The 14,542-nt window shown below is 29.2% G+C and overlaps 2 protein-coding genes across 3 annotated transcripts in view; both read left to right on the forward strand.

The window, feature by feature from the left end:
• The window catches only part of LOC129915307 (immunoglobulin superfamily member 10), a 454,480-nt gene that overhangs the window by 239,990 nt on the left and 199,948 nt on the right, over positions 1-14,542 (forward strand). The gene's annotated exons all lie outside the window — the stretch shown is intronic.
• Positions 6,147-7,950, forward strand: LOC129915308 (coiled-coil domain-containing protein 63). Its single transcript, XM_055994796.1, is given in 2 exon segments — positions 6,147-6,557; positions 6,559-7,950. Coding segments are annotated over 2 exon segments (1,635 nt in total). The 5' UTR covers positions 6,147-6,234; the 3' UTR covers positions 7,871-7,950.

Consider the following 14,542-nt stretch of genomic DNA (forward strand, 5'->3'; position numbering starts at 1 on the left):
ATACCCTTATAGGATTGAAGAAGAAAACAAAGAAAATTGTCTCAACAAAAACGTTAAAAGCAATGGGAAAATTGTGGTTATCAGAGTAGTTAGAATGGGTAGACTAGACTATATCTTTAATGCCAGCATATAGATAACAGTCAAGTTTGTGTGAATTTTATTTTTAATAATTGTAAGACTGTTGAGATATTTCCTGCTTAAAGTTTGTTTATTCAACTAAGTTTAAATTGTATAGTTAATGAATTAAAAATTTAACAAAAGAAATGAAAAAAAAAATTAAATTAAATGAAAGTGCCTGTTTGAACTGAAGTTATAACTCTTAAATACTAAAACATTTAACATTTAACTTTAATAATTTCAAATTAGTATAATACATTATTATATCTGATTCTAAAAAATGTTAAAAAACAGGATTTTTGAGTAAAATATGAAAATTATTAACAACATAAAAAGTCCTCAAAGCAATTAAACTTGTAATATATTTTTAAAACTTCGTTAGAAATAGTTGGTAGCAAACTGTTTTAAAGAAATTTTGAAAACAAAAAAAACAGATTCACCGTCAGAAGAAAAACATAACGCAAAAAATTTCAAATTTCTTCAACAACGGCACAACACCATTGTTTTTTTTTGTTTGTATACATTTTTGAGAAACAAATATTATAGTTCTAAAACAAATTAAAAACTCCTGTATAGCTAACTATATGACAAAACATTTATAGCCTATTTTCACAAGAGCCCAAATAAATATAATTGGCTTTTTGTGACTTTTTACAAAATTTACTGTCTCTTTCAAAAAAATATCCTTTCAGCAAAATTATTTTATTAAAACTCTTTATTCTTGGTTTCTTTCCAAATTCATTAGGTTGGCACATTAATTCTTTATCAATAAAAAAAAACACCCTTTCAACCATGATATTCGTAGACACTTTAGATTCTTTGAATTAAATATAAATTTTAAATATATATACTACGCTTATTTGTGAATAAAAATGTATGTTTTTTAATTTTTTTGCGATTTTTGAAAAAGTCTGAAAAAATGACTTTTTTAGCAAGCTGAATCTCTAAAATAATAACAATTAAAAATATGAAAAATGTTCACATGATAGCTACACTTATTAAATTTGAGCCTGTAAAGTTTTAAATTTTTTGAACAAATGGTTTGGCTGGAATTTAAGATTGATCGAACAAGGTCCAAGAGACCCCATGTTATTCCCATAAGAAACTTCAACCGCTTGGCGGCACGGGTTAGAATTAAGTTAGAGACTTGAAACTTGGGGAATATTTTTTTTAGTTTATTTCCAACCATATAACATCCTAGGAGCATAGAAATTCTGATTTTTTTAAAATAACGAACACCCTATTGTGCAGCTTGCAATTCATATCATGAAAAGCCACATTTTCTATTTACGAAAAAGTAGCATAGATTCCGCAGTTTTGGTCAAATTCAAAAAAAAAAAAAAAATACGCCAATTTGTGCTTAAATGTATATTCTTTCAGAATAAAACCTTACTTTATTTTTTTGTTTGGTTTAGTTTCCAAAAACAAATTGGGTAAAGTTGAAAAAATTGAGAAAAAACTTTTTCAAGGTTTATAGGATAAAAACCTACACCTAATTTGTTTAAACAATAGACTTCTATACATCATTCAAAAGGTCTGGAAATCTTCTTTCCAAAAACATATAACATATTGAGAGTTGTTAGAAAAATGACTGAGATATTGATAGATTACATCGTAAAGTCTGTAAAAATGGTTTTTTGTAAATTAAAAAAAAATGGAGGGTTATTCGACCATACGAACAGACTTCACTATGTAGTTCGTCGGGTGTATTTTCAGTGTCGCACCGTATAAATTTTGCATTAAACCCACTTTACAACTCAGAAATCACCCTTTCACATGAAAAAAATGTATAGGTTTAGATATGTTATTCGTAATTCCCATGGCAAAGACAACATATTTTTATAAATTTCGTAAAGGTAGGTACCTTTTATAACATTTATCTTTTCGGACTTATCGCGAATTTTGATTATTTCTTAAAAAAAACACCCTTTCACCTCAAATATTATTATAGACTGATTAGATACCTGGTTTCTGTTATAACAGAAGCATTTCCATATGCGAAAAATTATTAGGAGATAGTGTGAAAGGTTTGACACATTATTTTCTCTTCATTCTTTTTTTTATTTATTTTTAAATGGATATTGTTTCTGATTTGAAAAAAAAAAACAAAAGAAAAAAACCTAATTGAATGACTTGTTTTTATTTTCTTTTTCCATTCTTGAACTTTTAGCAAAGAAAAGTAAGAAAGACAAAAATTTCAAAAATAAATAAATCACCTCTTGTTTTGCTTTTAAGCCATTTTATTATGTTGGGGGAGGAAAAAATATAATATGTCAATGTATTCACTCTCTCCTTTCTAAACGAATATTTTCTTTTTTTATAAAAACGAATAACCCAAGAGTTGTTGTTGTGTGTGCTTAGAACAAAGAATAAACAAAAAATAAAAAAATAACTAAGTGAAATGAATGTCTCCGGTGAAATCAGTGACAAAATATATAAAGTGCCTTCTCTCATCTTCAAGACATAACCCTTCTTTTAAAAAGATGATGATTTAACTCCACGAAAAAAAAAAGAAAACATTTAATTTTGCTATTATTGTTTGTAGGTATGGCAAATGCTTTTTGAAAATTGGATCATATGCACAGAATTTTGTAGAATAAGTAAATAATTTGTAAGGAAAAGAGTTATTCGTAAAAGATATTTACCTGACTTTAATTTTTTTTAATTTTGAAGAAAATGTTAAAATGCTGTTGAGTTTTGGTATAAAATTGCTAGATTTTTTGCAAGTTGTATACCTATAGCCCGAACTTCTTAAAAACATTTAAATCACTTTTTCATCATTTTGGGCAATAAACAAACAACCGAAATAACAAAATTTCCAACACTCCACTATCAAACAAAAGATCAAAAAAGTCAAGGTGTCTAACAACTTTATTCGTTTCAATCTGTTGCCTCTAATCTATACTTAAGGTAACCCTTAACTATCCAAAATGAAAACCTTTCATTCAAGTGTGTTACCGCACACGAACTCTTTCAATTACCCCAAAAGTTTTTAACTAACCCTTAAAAAAAATACACCCTCATAAAACACCTGAATCCAAAAAACACTTAAAAAAATCAGTACTTAACAACTTACTATTATTGTAAGGATCAAAAACAATCCTTAAAGCTATTATCGGCTTTAAGAATAACATACATATCTACACATTGGTATAATGCCTATACACAAGATATAGAAAAAGTCTCGTCTGTGTGTGTGTGTGTGTGTGTGTGTGTGTGTGTGTGTGTGTGTGTGTGTGTGTGTGAAAACTGTCGGAAAAAGGTTTAACATTATCGAAGACGCATCTACTACACACAACCACTTCTAACTCTAACATCTCGCCATCTCTCTGATGGTATGAACTTTCATGATGGGCTGTAAATGGATACAAAATTACACTTATCCTTTTCGAAAACACATTTTTCACATTTTCACATCACCATTGTCAAGGAACATTGCCCAAAAACAAGGGTTTGTCGGTCGATGACAATATGATGCCGACTCGAGGACTACGACACGACTATTATTGGATGATGATGATGATCCTTCTGCTCACATCAGAGAAGAAAGGGTTCCTCGAATTGTTTTCTTTTTTTTCCACGAAGACAACGAACTAAACAGTGGCACCCACAAAAAAGAAGAAAAAGAAGAATAAAAAACTTTTTCATGTCATTGTAGAAATTTCTTTTTGTTCAGATATTTACTTCCTCGATATACTCTCGTCCGCCCCTATCAAAAAAAAAAAAAAAAAAAAAATTGTTTGTTCCGCGTGTATGGTTTTTGGGGGGGAGGCTGTTGGAAAAACAAGTGATTTTTCTTGAACTTTGATGCGGGAAATATGTGTTTCAATGAAATATTCTTTTCTCATTGGCAATGATGTCCTGATGGTGATGATTATGGTGATATTGATGAAAAATTTTTGGATGATGGGCCGAGATAAAAATGTTGATAAATGGCATTGAGCGGCATACCATATCATTCTTATACGCCTCCATCCTCTTCTACATCGACATCAGCATGGAACACGTGAAGTAATTTGTGTTAAATGGAGAATGTCGATTCAAACAGATGTGTTTTTTGGTTGTTCTTTATTTTTTGTTAGCCTGGGAGTTTTATGAATGAAAAAAAAAAAACAAAGCCATCAAAGTTGACAGAGAACAGAGGTTTGTAGTACTTTTTTTTAGTTTATTTTTGTATGTGAACTTTGAGTAGATTGTACCGATTTAGAAGAAAATTATCGTAAATTGAAGGTTTAATAGCTTCTTTGGAAAGCCTTAGGTATATCATAATTGCCACCGCATCAATCGAGTAATAGTTCGAAAGGAATGCCAGAATCAGGCTTTTCTGGGTAAAGGTCTTCATTTATACTTTGAAATTAATTAAAACACCTTGTGTTCTTGGCTCTTGCGGTTTTGATTCTTACAAAATGATATCTAACAAGCAGTTTTCTTGCGCATTTATCTTAAAAAAAAAGTATGTTTAAAACTATAATGATTGTATTTTGAGGGCCTATATATGTACAAACCAGGGAAAACTTCGCGAAATTAGGATAAAATGCAGAATTTTATGTCTGGAATGGCCCACGTTGTACCATATAATTACAACTTGGTAAGACACATAAAAAGAAATTTTTCCAATTACTTAAAAAAAAAAACACTCTTTTCAAACATGCAATTAGTATAGACACTGAAGATTTTTTCCATAGGGTCTACTTTGTTTTAGCTATAAAGCGAAATTTTTTCAACACCTAAAAAAAAAAAACACTCTTTCAGATGAAAAAAAAAAATATATATACACTTAGGTATTTCATTCTTAATTTACATGACAAAGACCACATTTTAAATAAATTTCCTAATGGTACTTTTTATACCATTGATTTTAGCGGACTTATCGCTAATTTTCCTTATTTTTTTGCAAAAAAAAACATATTTACACGTAAAATATTTGTATAAACTGCATTTTTACTAATTTTCATTGGGGTATTATTTTTGTCACAGTTTGAATGGTATTTATTCTTTCCCCTTTCACTCAATATTTTTAATTCCTTAGATTCATATTTTATTATTACAAATGAAACTTTTTCACAAATTTTAAAAACTAAAAAAATCTATGTCTGCTTTTATGAAACCATTCTTACACATAACTCAGTGCTTAAAAAACATCCTTTCACCAATAATATTTCTAAAACTTTATAGGTAGATCCTTTGTACCTGCTTTATCTTAAGCCTTCATCCTGAATTTCATCAATTCATTATGTTTCATTTTACATGGGTATCGGTTATATTTTACCTGTTGTAGTAAAAAAAGCAATCTTGCATTGAATAGCCAATAACTTTTAAGGTGTAAGTAGGTTCAGCATCTAAAAATAAACTAAAAATATGCGTATTATTATTATTACTATATTCCACAAACAATTTTTGTAACTTTTTCGTTGAACATCATCCCCTCCCTCTCTTTTCCGTTTAAAAACATTCTTGAAACCAATTTTTTTTACAGACTCTTTTGATCCTTAATTCTTATTCCCAAAGCAAACTTTTTGCCAAATTTCATGAGGTTTACAATTTTTTGTTCTAATGTTGATTCACAATATATTGCTAGACGACGAGACAAGAGCGCGAGAGTAAAATTGATATCTATTTTTCCATGTTTGGCCAAATAATTTCCCAAAAAAAAAAAAACCTCAAAATTACCAAATGGCTTACGATTTAAATGACCAAGAAAAAATCTCATCCCGTTCTCGTCTCGCAATATTGTAAATCAGGCATGATTTTTTCTACTATTTTAACTCTACTAATATAAAGTAACCATTCGGTATAAACTGGAACAAAACAAAGCCTAGAAAAGTCCTTAAACTAATTCTAACTTACATCATTTATAGCTGCGTTCCTTTGGAAATATTTATCTACTTTTTAGTACTTAAAACTACTTTGAACTACTTTGCTATATTGAAAAAGTAGTTCAAAGCAGCTTTAAGTACTAAAAAGTAGATAAATATTTCCAAAGGAACACAGCTTATAAATACTGTTCGATCGATTTATCGAGAACTCATTACTAAATTTTATCTTTCAAATTAGAATTGACTTTTCTGAAATTTAATTTAAAAACTTTATCTAGAAAACATTCATAAATCCTTAAAAATGAATGACGAACTCAAAAAAAATCGTCAAAACCTAACTCAAACTTATCTTAACCATCAACGTGAGCTTATCAGACAACAAAGAAAATATAAAAAAATTATAAGTACAAAATATACAAGTCGCAAAGAATCCATCGGTAAAGCTAGCTGCCTAAAGAACATTGAACTTTTAAAAGCTGAAAAAGCCGATATTAGAGCTCAATTATGGGTAGCCAATGGTCTAACACATCTCCGTCAAAATGATAATCGTCTTAAAAACATAAAATGTCATGTTTCTTGTCAAGAAAAACTAACAGCTGATAATAAAAAAATCAAGTCACAAATTCAAGCGAGTAAACAAGTCAATCTATGATCTCAATAGAAAGACAATTCCCGATAACCAGCATCAAGCTCATGTTTTGAAAGTTCGTCGAACAAAAGAAATTTTAGAAAATCAACTTGATGTTGGAATAAAACGAGAGTGTAACATTGCTGCTTCAAGTCAACTTCTTCGAGAAGATGTTGTCCGGATGATCAATTTTAGGGAATTCTTTAACGATCTTTACAGTAAGATGATTCAACAGCTGAAAAGTGATAATAAATATCTGAATGATCTGATTGAACATGCACAATTAACTTTTGAAAATGGAATAAATGTTTATGAGAAAATAATTGCAATTAATAAAAAAGAAGCTAACGATCGAGAGGTTAGAAAAGTTGAAATGCAAGGTATCACAAGAAAAACCGCGCAAGACAACGAAAACTTTGATTTTTTGTCGAAAAAAGATCAAAAACGTGATTTATGCGACCTCGAACCAAGGGAATACAAACGGCGTGATCTTTTCAAAAAAGCCCATGGCAAAAAAATTCGATTGTACGAAAGTGTATTGGATAGGATCCTTCAGCACTCAAATACACAAACTATTGATAAAGTGATTGACAACTTCCAACAGCAAGAAAGTCTTTATTACTCGTATTTCAATTATGCCAATGAAAAGAACTTCCATATCACAATGCTAAATACAAGTTTGAACGATCTCTATCAGCAAATTGAAGGCCTACGAACTAGAAACAAAAACACACTAGATCACCAAATTGAATCAATAATTGATTTGGAGGAAAAGTTACGTGCTCAACTAAAAACTAATCTTGCATACGAAGAAAAGAGAAACAATTGTGATAAGACCTTAGCAGGATATTTTAAAGAAATTCAAAACATATTCTTGCTATGTCGAACCGATGCAAGTCCAATGCAAAATCTTTTAGGAGATCATTCCAAAGTAAATATGATGAATGTTAAAGAATTTTTCCAAATTCTTGAAAAACGTTTGAATCAGATTGTTGCAAGAGTTTACATTTTGCAAAGAAAGGACCCAAAAATACGACCTGGTCATTATGTTGTTCGAAATATTGAGAAAATAGTGGAACAACCGACGAAACTGGACAATATTGTCTTTGCACAACAATGTCCTGAATGTGCTGAAGGTGAAGCGGTCAATACAGATGGTACTGCAGTGCTTCAATCATTACAAGAAATTCGGAAGAAATTACATGAAAAAGTCGTTCAGCCAGAAATGCAATATCGATTGCATAGTTTGAGTGAATGCCGTTTGCAGCGATCGCGAATGTTGGCAAATAGTAAATTGAATGATAAATAAATTTTGCGAAGGTTTTTGCAAATTTTTGTAGTTTTAAAATTTTTGGAATTTTTAATAAAAGCTATTAGGTATATTAGGTACATCGAAGAAAATTTTAATTTCAATTGGTCTCCGCTAGCAGTGCGGAGTTTCCTAAAGTTTTTTGGAAAAAAATGGATGGTTTTTCAGAAATGGTTGTAAGACAATTTTGCACTATAATTTTACTATTTCCAAGTTCAAATAACAAACAATTCATTAAGTTCTCATTAATAGAGAACCCTTGAGTTGACTTAGTTCCTCTGGACCTAGTACGATTGCTTCAATTTTTTTAAAGCATAATACATTAATGGACCACACAATTTTGTTTTGTTTAATCACCAGAGTTGTCTTCTAAAACACTATCCCGAATGAATGATAAAAAAAAAATATATGAAATATGCAAACTAAATTCAAAAATGTCAACAAAAACACTAACGAATAGAACTTTGCACCTTTTTTCCAACACATCCAGATAGGACACATGAAATAAATGATAGAAAACATGAACATCCAACTTTAACAACGAATAAAAATTTTAGCATTTGTATCAATTTTTTAGCAATTTTTCTCACCTGTTCAGCTGGTGTAACAACGACAGAGAGAGGCATATAAAAATAGGGATTTTATTCTTTTTTAAAGCTTTTTTCGTAACGAATTAGGTGTGAAGTTGAGTGTCGTTTATTTTAAATGACTGAAATGAATTTAAATTCAAATTCTATATATACGAATTTGTGTGAGTGTGTATGAGCTTAGAAAACAGTTCTTAGTGCCAAATAATTTATTAATCTTTTTTATATCCTCTCTCTCATTCGTTCTGTATTTTGAGCTTTGCTTTTTTATGGAATACCTAAATTACTTATGTGTCGAATGTTTGATGATTTGGGGAAAATAAATTGAATCTACATCAACATTGAATATTTATCAAAAAGATTTTGTTAAAACCATCAATAATGAAGGTTTTGAAAAAAAAACTCCTGAAAGTAGACACATTAAATTAAACTTTCTATTTCATTTTTGATTAGGTATTTATTTATTTGAAGTATAGACAAGCTTTATGAAATAGTTAGTAAGATAACTCTTTCATCTTCAACAATTTACTACTATGTTTAATTTTTTTTAAAACCAAAAACATCCAAAACAAGGATTTGTTAAATTTTTATATCTCCATGATAAATATATAATTTGATCCTCAACATCCCTCACCCTCATCCCAATAGCTCTATTTTTCCAAGAAGTGTCTCTTTTGATGTTTTCAATCAGTGGATTAATCCAAAATGACAAGCTATGCATTTTTAAGTTTCTTCTTCAAAAATTTTAACGAAAGTAATTTTCCACAACCAATTTTAAATAACTCATCAAAAATTTATTAACACACTTGTAAAAAAGTTTTTTTACCAATCTACTTTCTGTATGGATAAAAAAATACACAAAAAAAAAAACTTCACAAGAATATTATAAAAGCCTTAAAGAAGACTATCCTATCAGAACAGCAGAGTATTACATACCCAAAACTTCCATTTTTGTTTTTAAACAGCTTTGTTTTGTATTTTCAGAAAATAGGTACGATAATGCCAGTCATTGAAACCACACAATATAAACAACTTTCTAACCTTAAGATGGCTGGCTTTTGGCTTAGTACATTCTATACAATATTCTATTTCATGCGGGGGTTGTTAAGATAACAGCGTGTTAATAACTTCTAAGCAGTTAGGTAGATCGAAAGTTTTTGAGTTGCAAAGATGAAATAAGAATTTAAAAATAACAAAATATTGCTCTGTTCGATTTATATCAAAGATGTTCATTTAATTAAGAGAAAACTGAAGGTTTGACATTAATTTTTTTTTATTTCATAAAATTCGATTACATAAATTTCGGACGGCCTATTTTCTTAAATAAAAATAAATATTACCTATTAATATTTTGTTAAGTAGATAAATTTAATTTGATTTGTTTCTTATTTAAAGCATTTTGCAATATAGCCACTTACTTGTACTTATTTGTGGTGTGTGTGGCTACAAGATTCACAGATATATGTGCTTTGTTCACTTTGGCGTATACGTACTTTTTTGTATTATTATCTAAAATATTTTTTTTTTTTTTTGGGAAACTGACACCGGAAGACAGACAATTTTGCAAAGCATACATTTTGGAAATTAAAAAAATTGTGTAAAAATAAAACACTATAATGTTGGCTGTGTTGAATACAAAAATTGCTATATTGTAATTTAATTTAATTTTTTTTTTCCGTGTTCGGCTCAAAATATTTAAGAAAAACTTGAAAAGAAAATAATGATTAATTACGTAATTTTTTTTTAAACTATTAATTTAAAAACATTTATTGAAAAATCACATAAATAGTTGTATACATTTTTAGCTTTACAAAAGCTTTCGTTTCAGATATGTCAACATAAAATAAAATACACCACTGGGTCGCACGTACTTGCTCTTATGCTAAAAGTTGCTTAGAATGTTAAAGTCTCTTATATAGCGTTCATAAAACAAAAAATTAATTCAATTTTGTCATTGATTTTTTAGGAACTGCAAAAAATGAATGAAAAATTGTTTTTAAAACAACGAAAACACCCTTTGCAATGATTTAAGTTTTTCAAACTGAGTATGCAGTTTAGTTACTCGTATTATACAGAAGTTTTTGAATTTTTTTTTTTTCAAAATTGTAGGAACCGAAAAAATTTCAAAAAAAAAATTTGGAACCCATATCTTAAGAAAATATTATTTGATACATAAAAACAAAATTTCGGAAATAAATATCAACCTGTTTTCAAAAACTTGGTTTTTCAAAAAAAAAAAATTTTTAATTTTTTAAAAAAATCAAAAACTGAAAATTTTGAAAATTTTTAGACATTTTAATATGTATTATGGCTAGTTAAGCGCTTATATTCAAAAATGTTCCCTGAAATCGGCTGAGTCGTTTATGAGAAAGTCAGAAATCAAGTGAACGGTTTTATGGCAGGTACCGATCATAATGGTTCAATTTTTTTTTTTTTTTTTTAGTAGGACTTTAGTTGTCGTTTTTGAGAAAAATAACCTTTTCCATTTTAGTCATATGGCAAGTAGGTAGGTACCGTTAATTTGGTCCGAAAAAAAATTTCAATTTCCCCTCTAGCGAATCACTAAAAACTCTTTACTACTAAGTTTGAAGCAAATTATATTAGTAGTTTATAGGCTGCAGTGTGAGATAGAAACAGACATAATTGGGGGACCCACTTTTTTAACATTCTCTATATCATCGTAATGTCATGTCTGATTGTTATCTCGAGTTCGATTTTTTTACGAATCCTAAACTTGCCCTATAGTACCTATATCGCAATTAAAAAGCGGACTTAAGCTTGGAAAAAAAAACTATCAAAGCGTCCAAATTTTTGCAATAAATATCAAGGTAAATGGGGATAGTTGGCTCCAGGGGCAAGTAGGCTAACCACCAATAACTTCAAAACAACACATTTTTTTTTCAAAAGTTAATTCTTTTTCTTGTTATAACATCAAACACAGCTGTCCCAAGTTTTTTTGTTTCATGTAGTCGTTTTTTTTTTTTTCTATATGTTATCAAGCATTCACGATAAAAATGTTGTAAAACAGAACAATAGCTTTATGAGACCTGAGTTAATTTATATGACTTAAAACATTGATTTATGGATAAATAGACTTGATCAACTATTATTCTAAATACCTCATATCATGCCTTAAAATTATATTCAAATCGGCTTATAGGTTCAGATCTTAAGATTGCTTCTTCATATTCGCATCTACCATTTCAATTCTGCTATAGATAACTCTTGATTCATTAAAGGATAACAAATAATTTATCGTTATCGAAATTGAAATTCATAAGCAGTTCAATATCTAACCTACCTATTGATTTCTGTGTCCTTTGCCAATTAAGCCGAATATAATCTTACAACATACCCAAATACTTAAAATATTTCTCTTCCTTATAATTCTGTATGAACTTTTTTTGTATTTGCATGTGTTGTAGACCCTTAGACTATTCGACAAAGTTAGATATTTTAATTTCCAGCAAAAAACTTCCTTTTTTCTTCCACTAAAGTACATAAAAACAGCCTATGGCTTTCAAAAGAACTAGGTACTTATTACATTGTTTATCAAAGAGAAGATTCTTCAACTTGATATTCAAAAACAAAGTAAAAACACAATTATTGCGTAGGAGAGGTGCATAAAATATCTCTACTACATGTGCCCTGTTGCGTAATAATGTTGATGAATGCAAAATCATCTCTCCACATAAGCTTTCAAATGTCATTCGTGAAAGAATTTTGCTATCCCACCGTCAGCCACTCCAACATCATTTTCTGGTTTGATTTTAATCCCCAACACAGACATTAAAAGGAGCAAAGAGAGTAGTTGGGTATTATTGTGACACTGCTTGTGTTCTCATTAGTTGGACAATTTTGTTATTCCATTAATTACTTTTCTGGAATTCAACATTCTATATCTCTCTTTCTGTATAGTTAGAGTTACCTTACCTATCTCACGTGGAGTCCTGCTCTGTAGGTATAATGGTCCTGTCCTGTCTCCTGTCATTGGTGCACAATCAACTACTTGGTACACGTGCATCATCAGGTAGCTATAGGTACTGCTGTTTGAGATCAAGCGCAATGAGTTGGGTATCCAACTGTGCATAAGTCGGTAGTGTGGGTAGGGTTTTTGTGTAATATGAAAACAATTACTTCTGCAAACCAACTTGAGTGCAAAATTATTTTAAAGAAAATCTTCACTTCTAAGGAAACAGACAACAAGCCACAGGAGTCATGCCCCTGGGGAAAGTTGTAAAGTTGTTGCATAATTTTCAGGGCTGGATTGATTTAAAAATCTTCCAATATCAAAATAGCTATTTTAAACTTTTGTGAAACTAAATTTTGGTTACCTCGAACCATGAATTGGTCCTCGAAAAAATTTCGTTGCGCACATAAAAAAAAACTTTGAAAATTAGTAAATTTCATCAAAATCGTAATTGCCGTCTCCAAGAAAATAATAAATTAATTCACTTTAAAAATCAAATCGATGAAATTTCATTAAAATCGTTTAAGTCATTGCCAATAAATAGATAACATTTTAAAACCTTTAACATCCTACACTTATCTTTCTTCAACTAAAAACTTGGCCCTCTTATGTACAAATCCTCTACTGGTGAGATATTTTATTTTTGTATTTCTTTGATAAAAGCCAAGGACTTACTTGTATAATTTCAAGTACGAACCAGAAAACATAAGAATAGCTTACTTTTCATCTTTAAGAAAAATATCACCAGAGTTTTAGAAGAGTGTGGGGGTCTATGTAAAAGAAAATTGCAATTTTCAGTCGAAAAGACATATAAATCCTCAGGTGGCAAACGAGACAAATTAAACGAACATTAACACGTGACTTCGTGCTGTTTCCACTAATATGGCTTCGTATGGGCATGTTTTTTTTTATACCATCTACCCACCCGCACAATCATGGTCGCCGTATAGTAAAGGAAAGTATTTTATGTTTGTAACTTTTAAAAACAGTTTTGAAGTCAATTTTAGTTTTTTTCATTTTTTAATAGGTAGGTATATTATATTTTTAGAAATAGATTGGGTAGGACATTTTATTTTAAATTCCCATTTGTATAAAAGAATACATCAGCTCCGACTAAGGTCAGGTGAATTTATGTTTAAAAGTCCTTAGATTTGTTAATAATACATTTGCATATGTATAATATTAAATAGTTTTATTGAAAAAAAAGTGACATCAGTCTAGGTTGTTTAAAAAGAAATTCAAAAATAAATTTAAAAAACGCACTAAATGAAAATTATTTCGAAAAAAGAACGTCATTTGATATCTTTAACGGAAATTTGAAGAAAAACATAATACTTTAAATTTTTAAGAGCCGTTTAAAAATTAATTTTAATAATAAAGTAATTTGATTTTTTTCGAATTAAAACATAAAAAAAAAGTCACATTAATTTTAGAAAAAAAAAAACTTTTTAATGAATAAACCAAACTAGGACTTGAATTTTTTTTATCGATAGGTATTGCTATATCCTTTTTTGATTAGGTATATTCCAATATGAGAGATATCTTTTCTAAGGAAAAATTAAAAACAAAACAAACGACCATTTAGAATTTCACACAAATCATTTGTTCCAAAGCAGAATGGGCAATTTTGTTTGGAACTGGGACGTTCCGCGGTCAAGAATTATTTTGTTATTTTTTTTTATGTAATTAAGTCTTACATACATGGTGCAGAAGTTTCATCCTTGTGACGTACCTACTTCAAAAACGGATCAAATCATTTTCCCTGCCCTGAGTCTTAGGACCTTTATCTTGGATATCCAACAACAAGAACCCATTATTGGCTTTTTAAAATTACAATTTTAATTTTTTTTTTAGAATTCCTTTTTTATTTTTATTTTTATTTTTTTTTGTTAGTTTGAATCATTTGAAAACTCAAACAAAATCTCGAAGTTGTTGGCTTAAAAAGCATATATTTTAAGTTCCATTGACCTTATATTCAAGATTGAGGTTTTAAACTAAGAAAAAATGAAATAGCATCATATTTTATACTTTATAAAAATTTAATTCAATTAACGGTAGGTACATATATACTTGCGTTGTGACCAATATGAAAGAGTTTTGAGAGAAAATTGTTAA

Source organism: Episyrphus balteatus, chromosome 3, assembly GCF_945859705.1.
Source record: "Episyrphus balteatus chromosome 3, idEpiBalt1.1, whole genome shotgun sequence".
Classification (NCBI taxonomy): Eukaryota; Metazoa; Arthropoda; class Insecta; order Diptera; family Syrphidae; genus Episyrphus; species Episyrphus balteatus.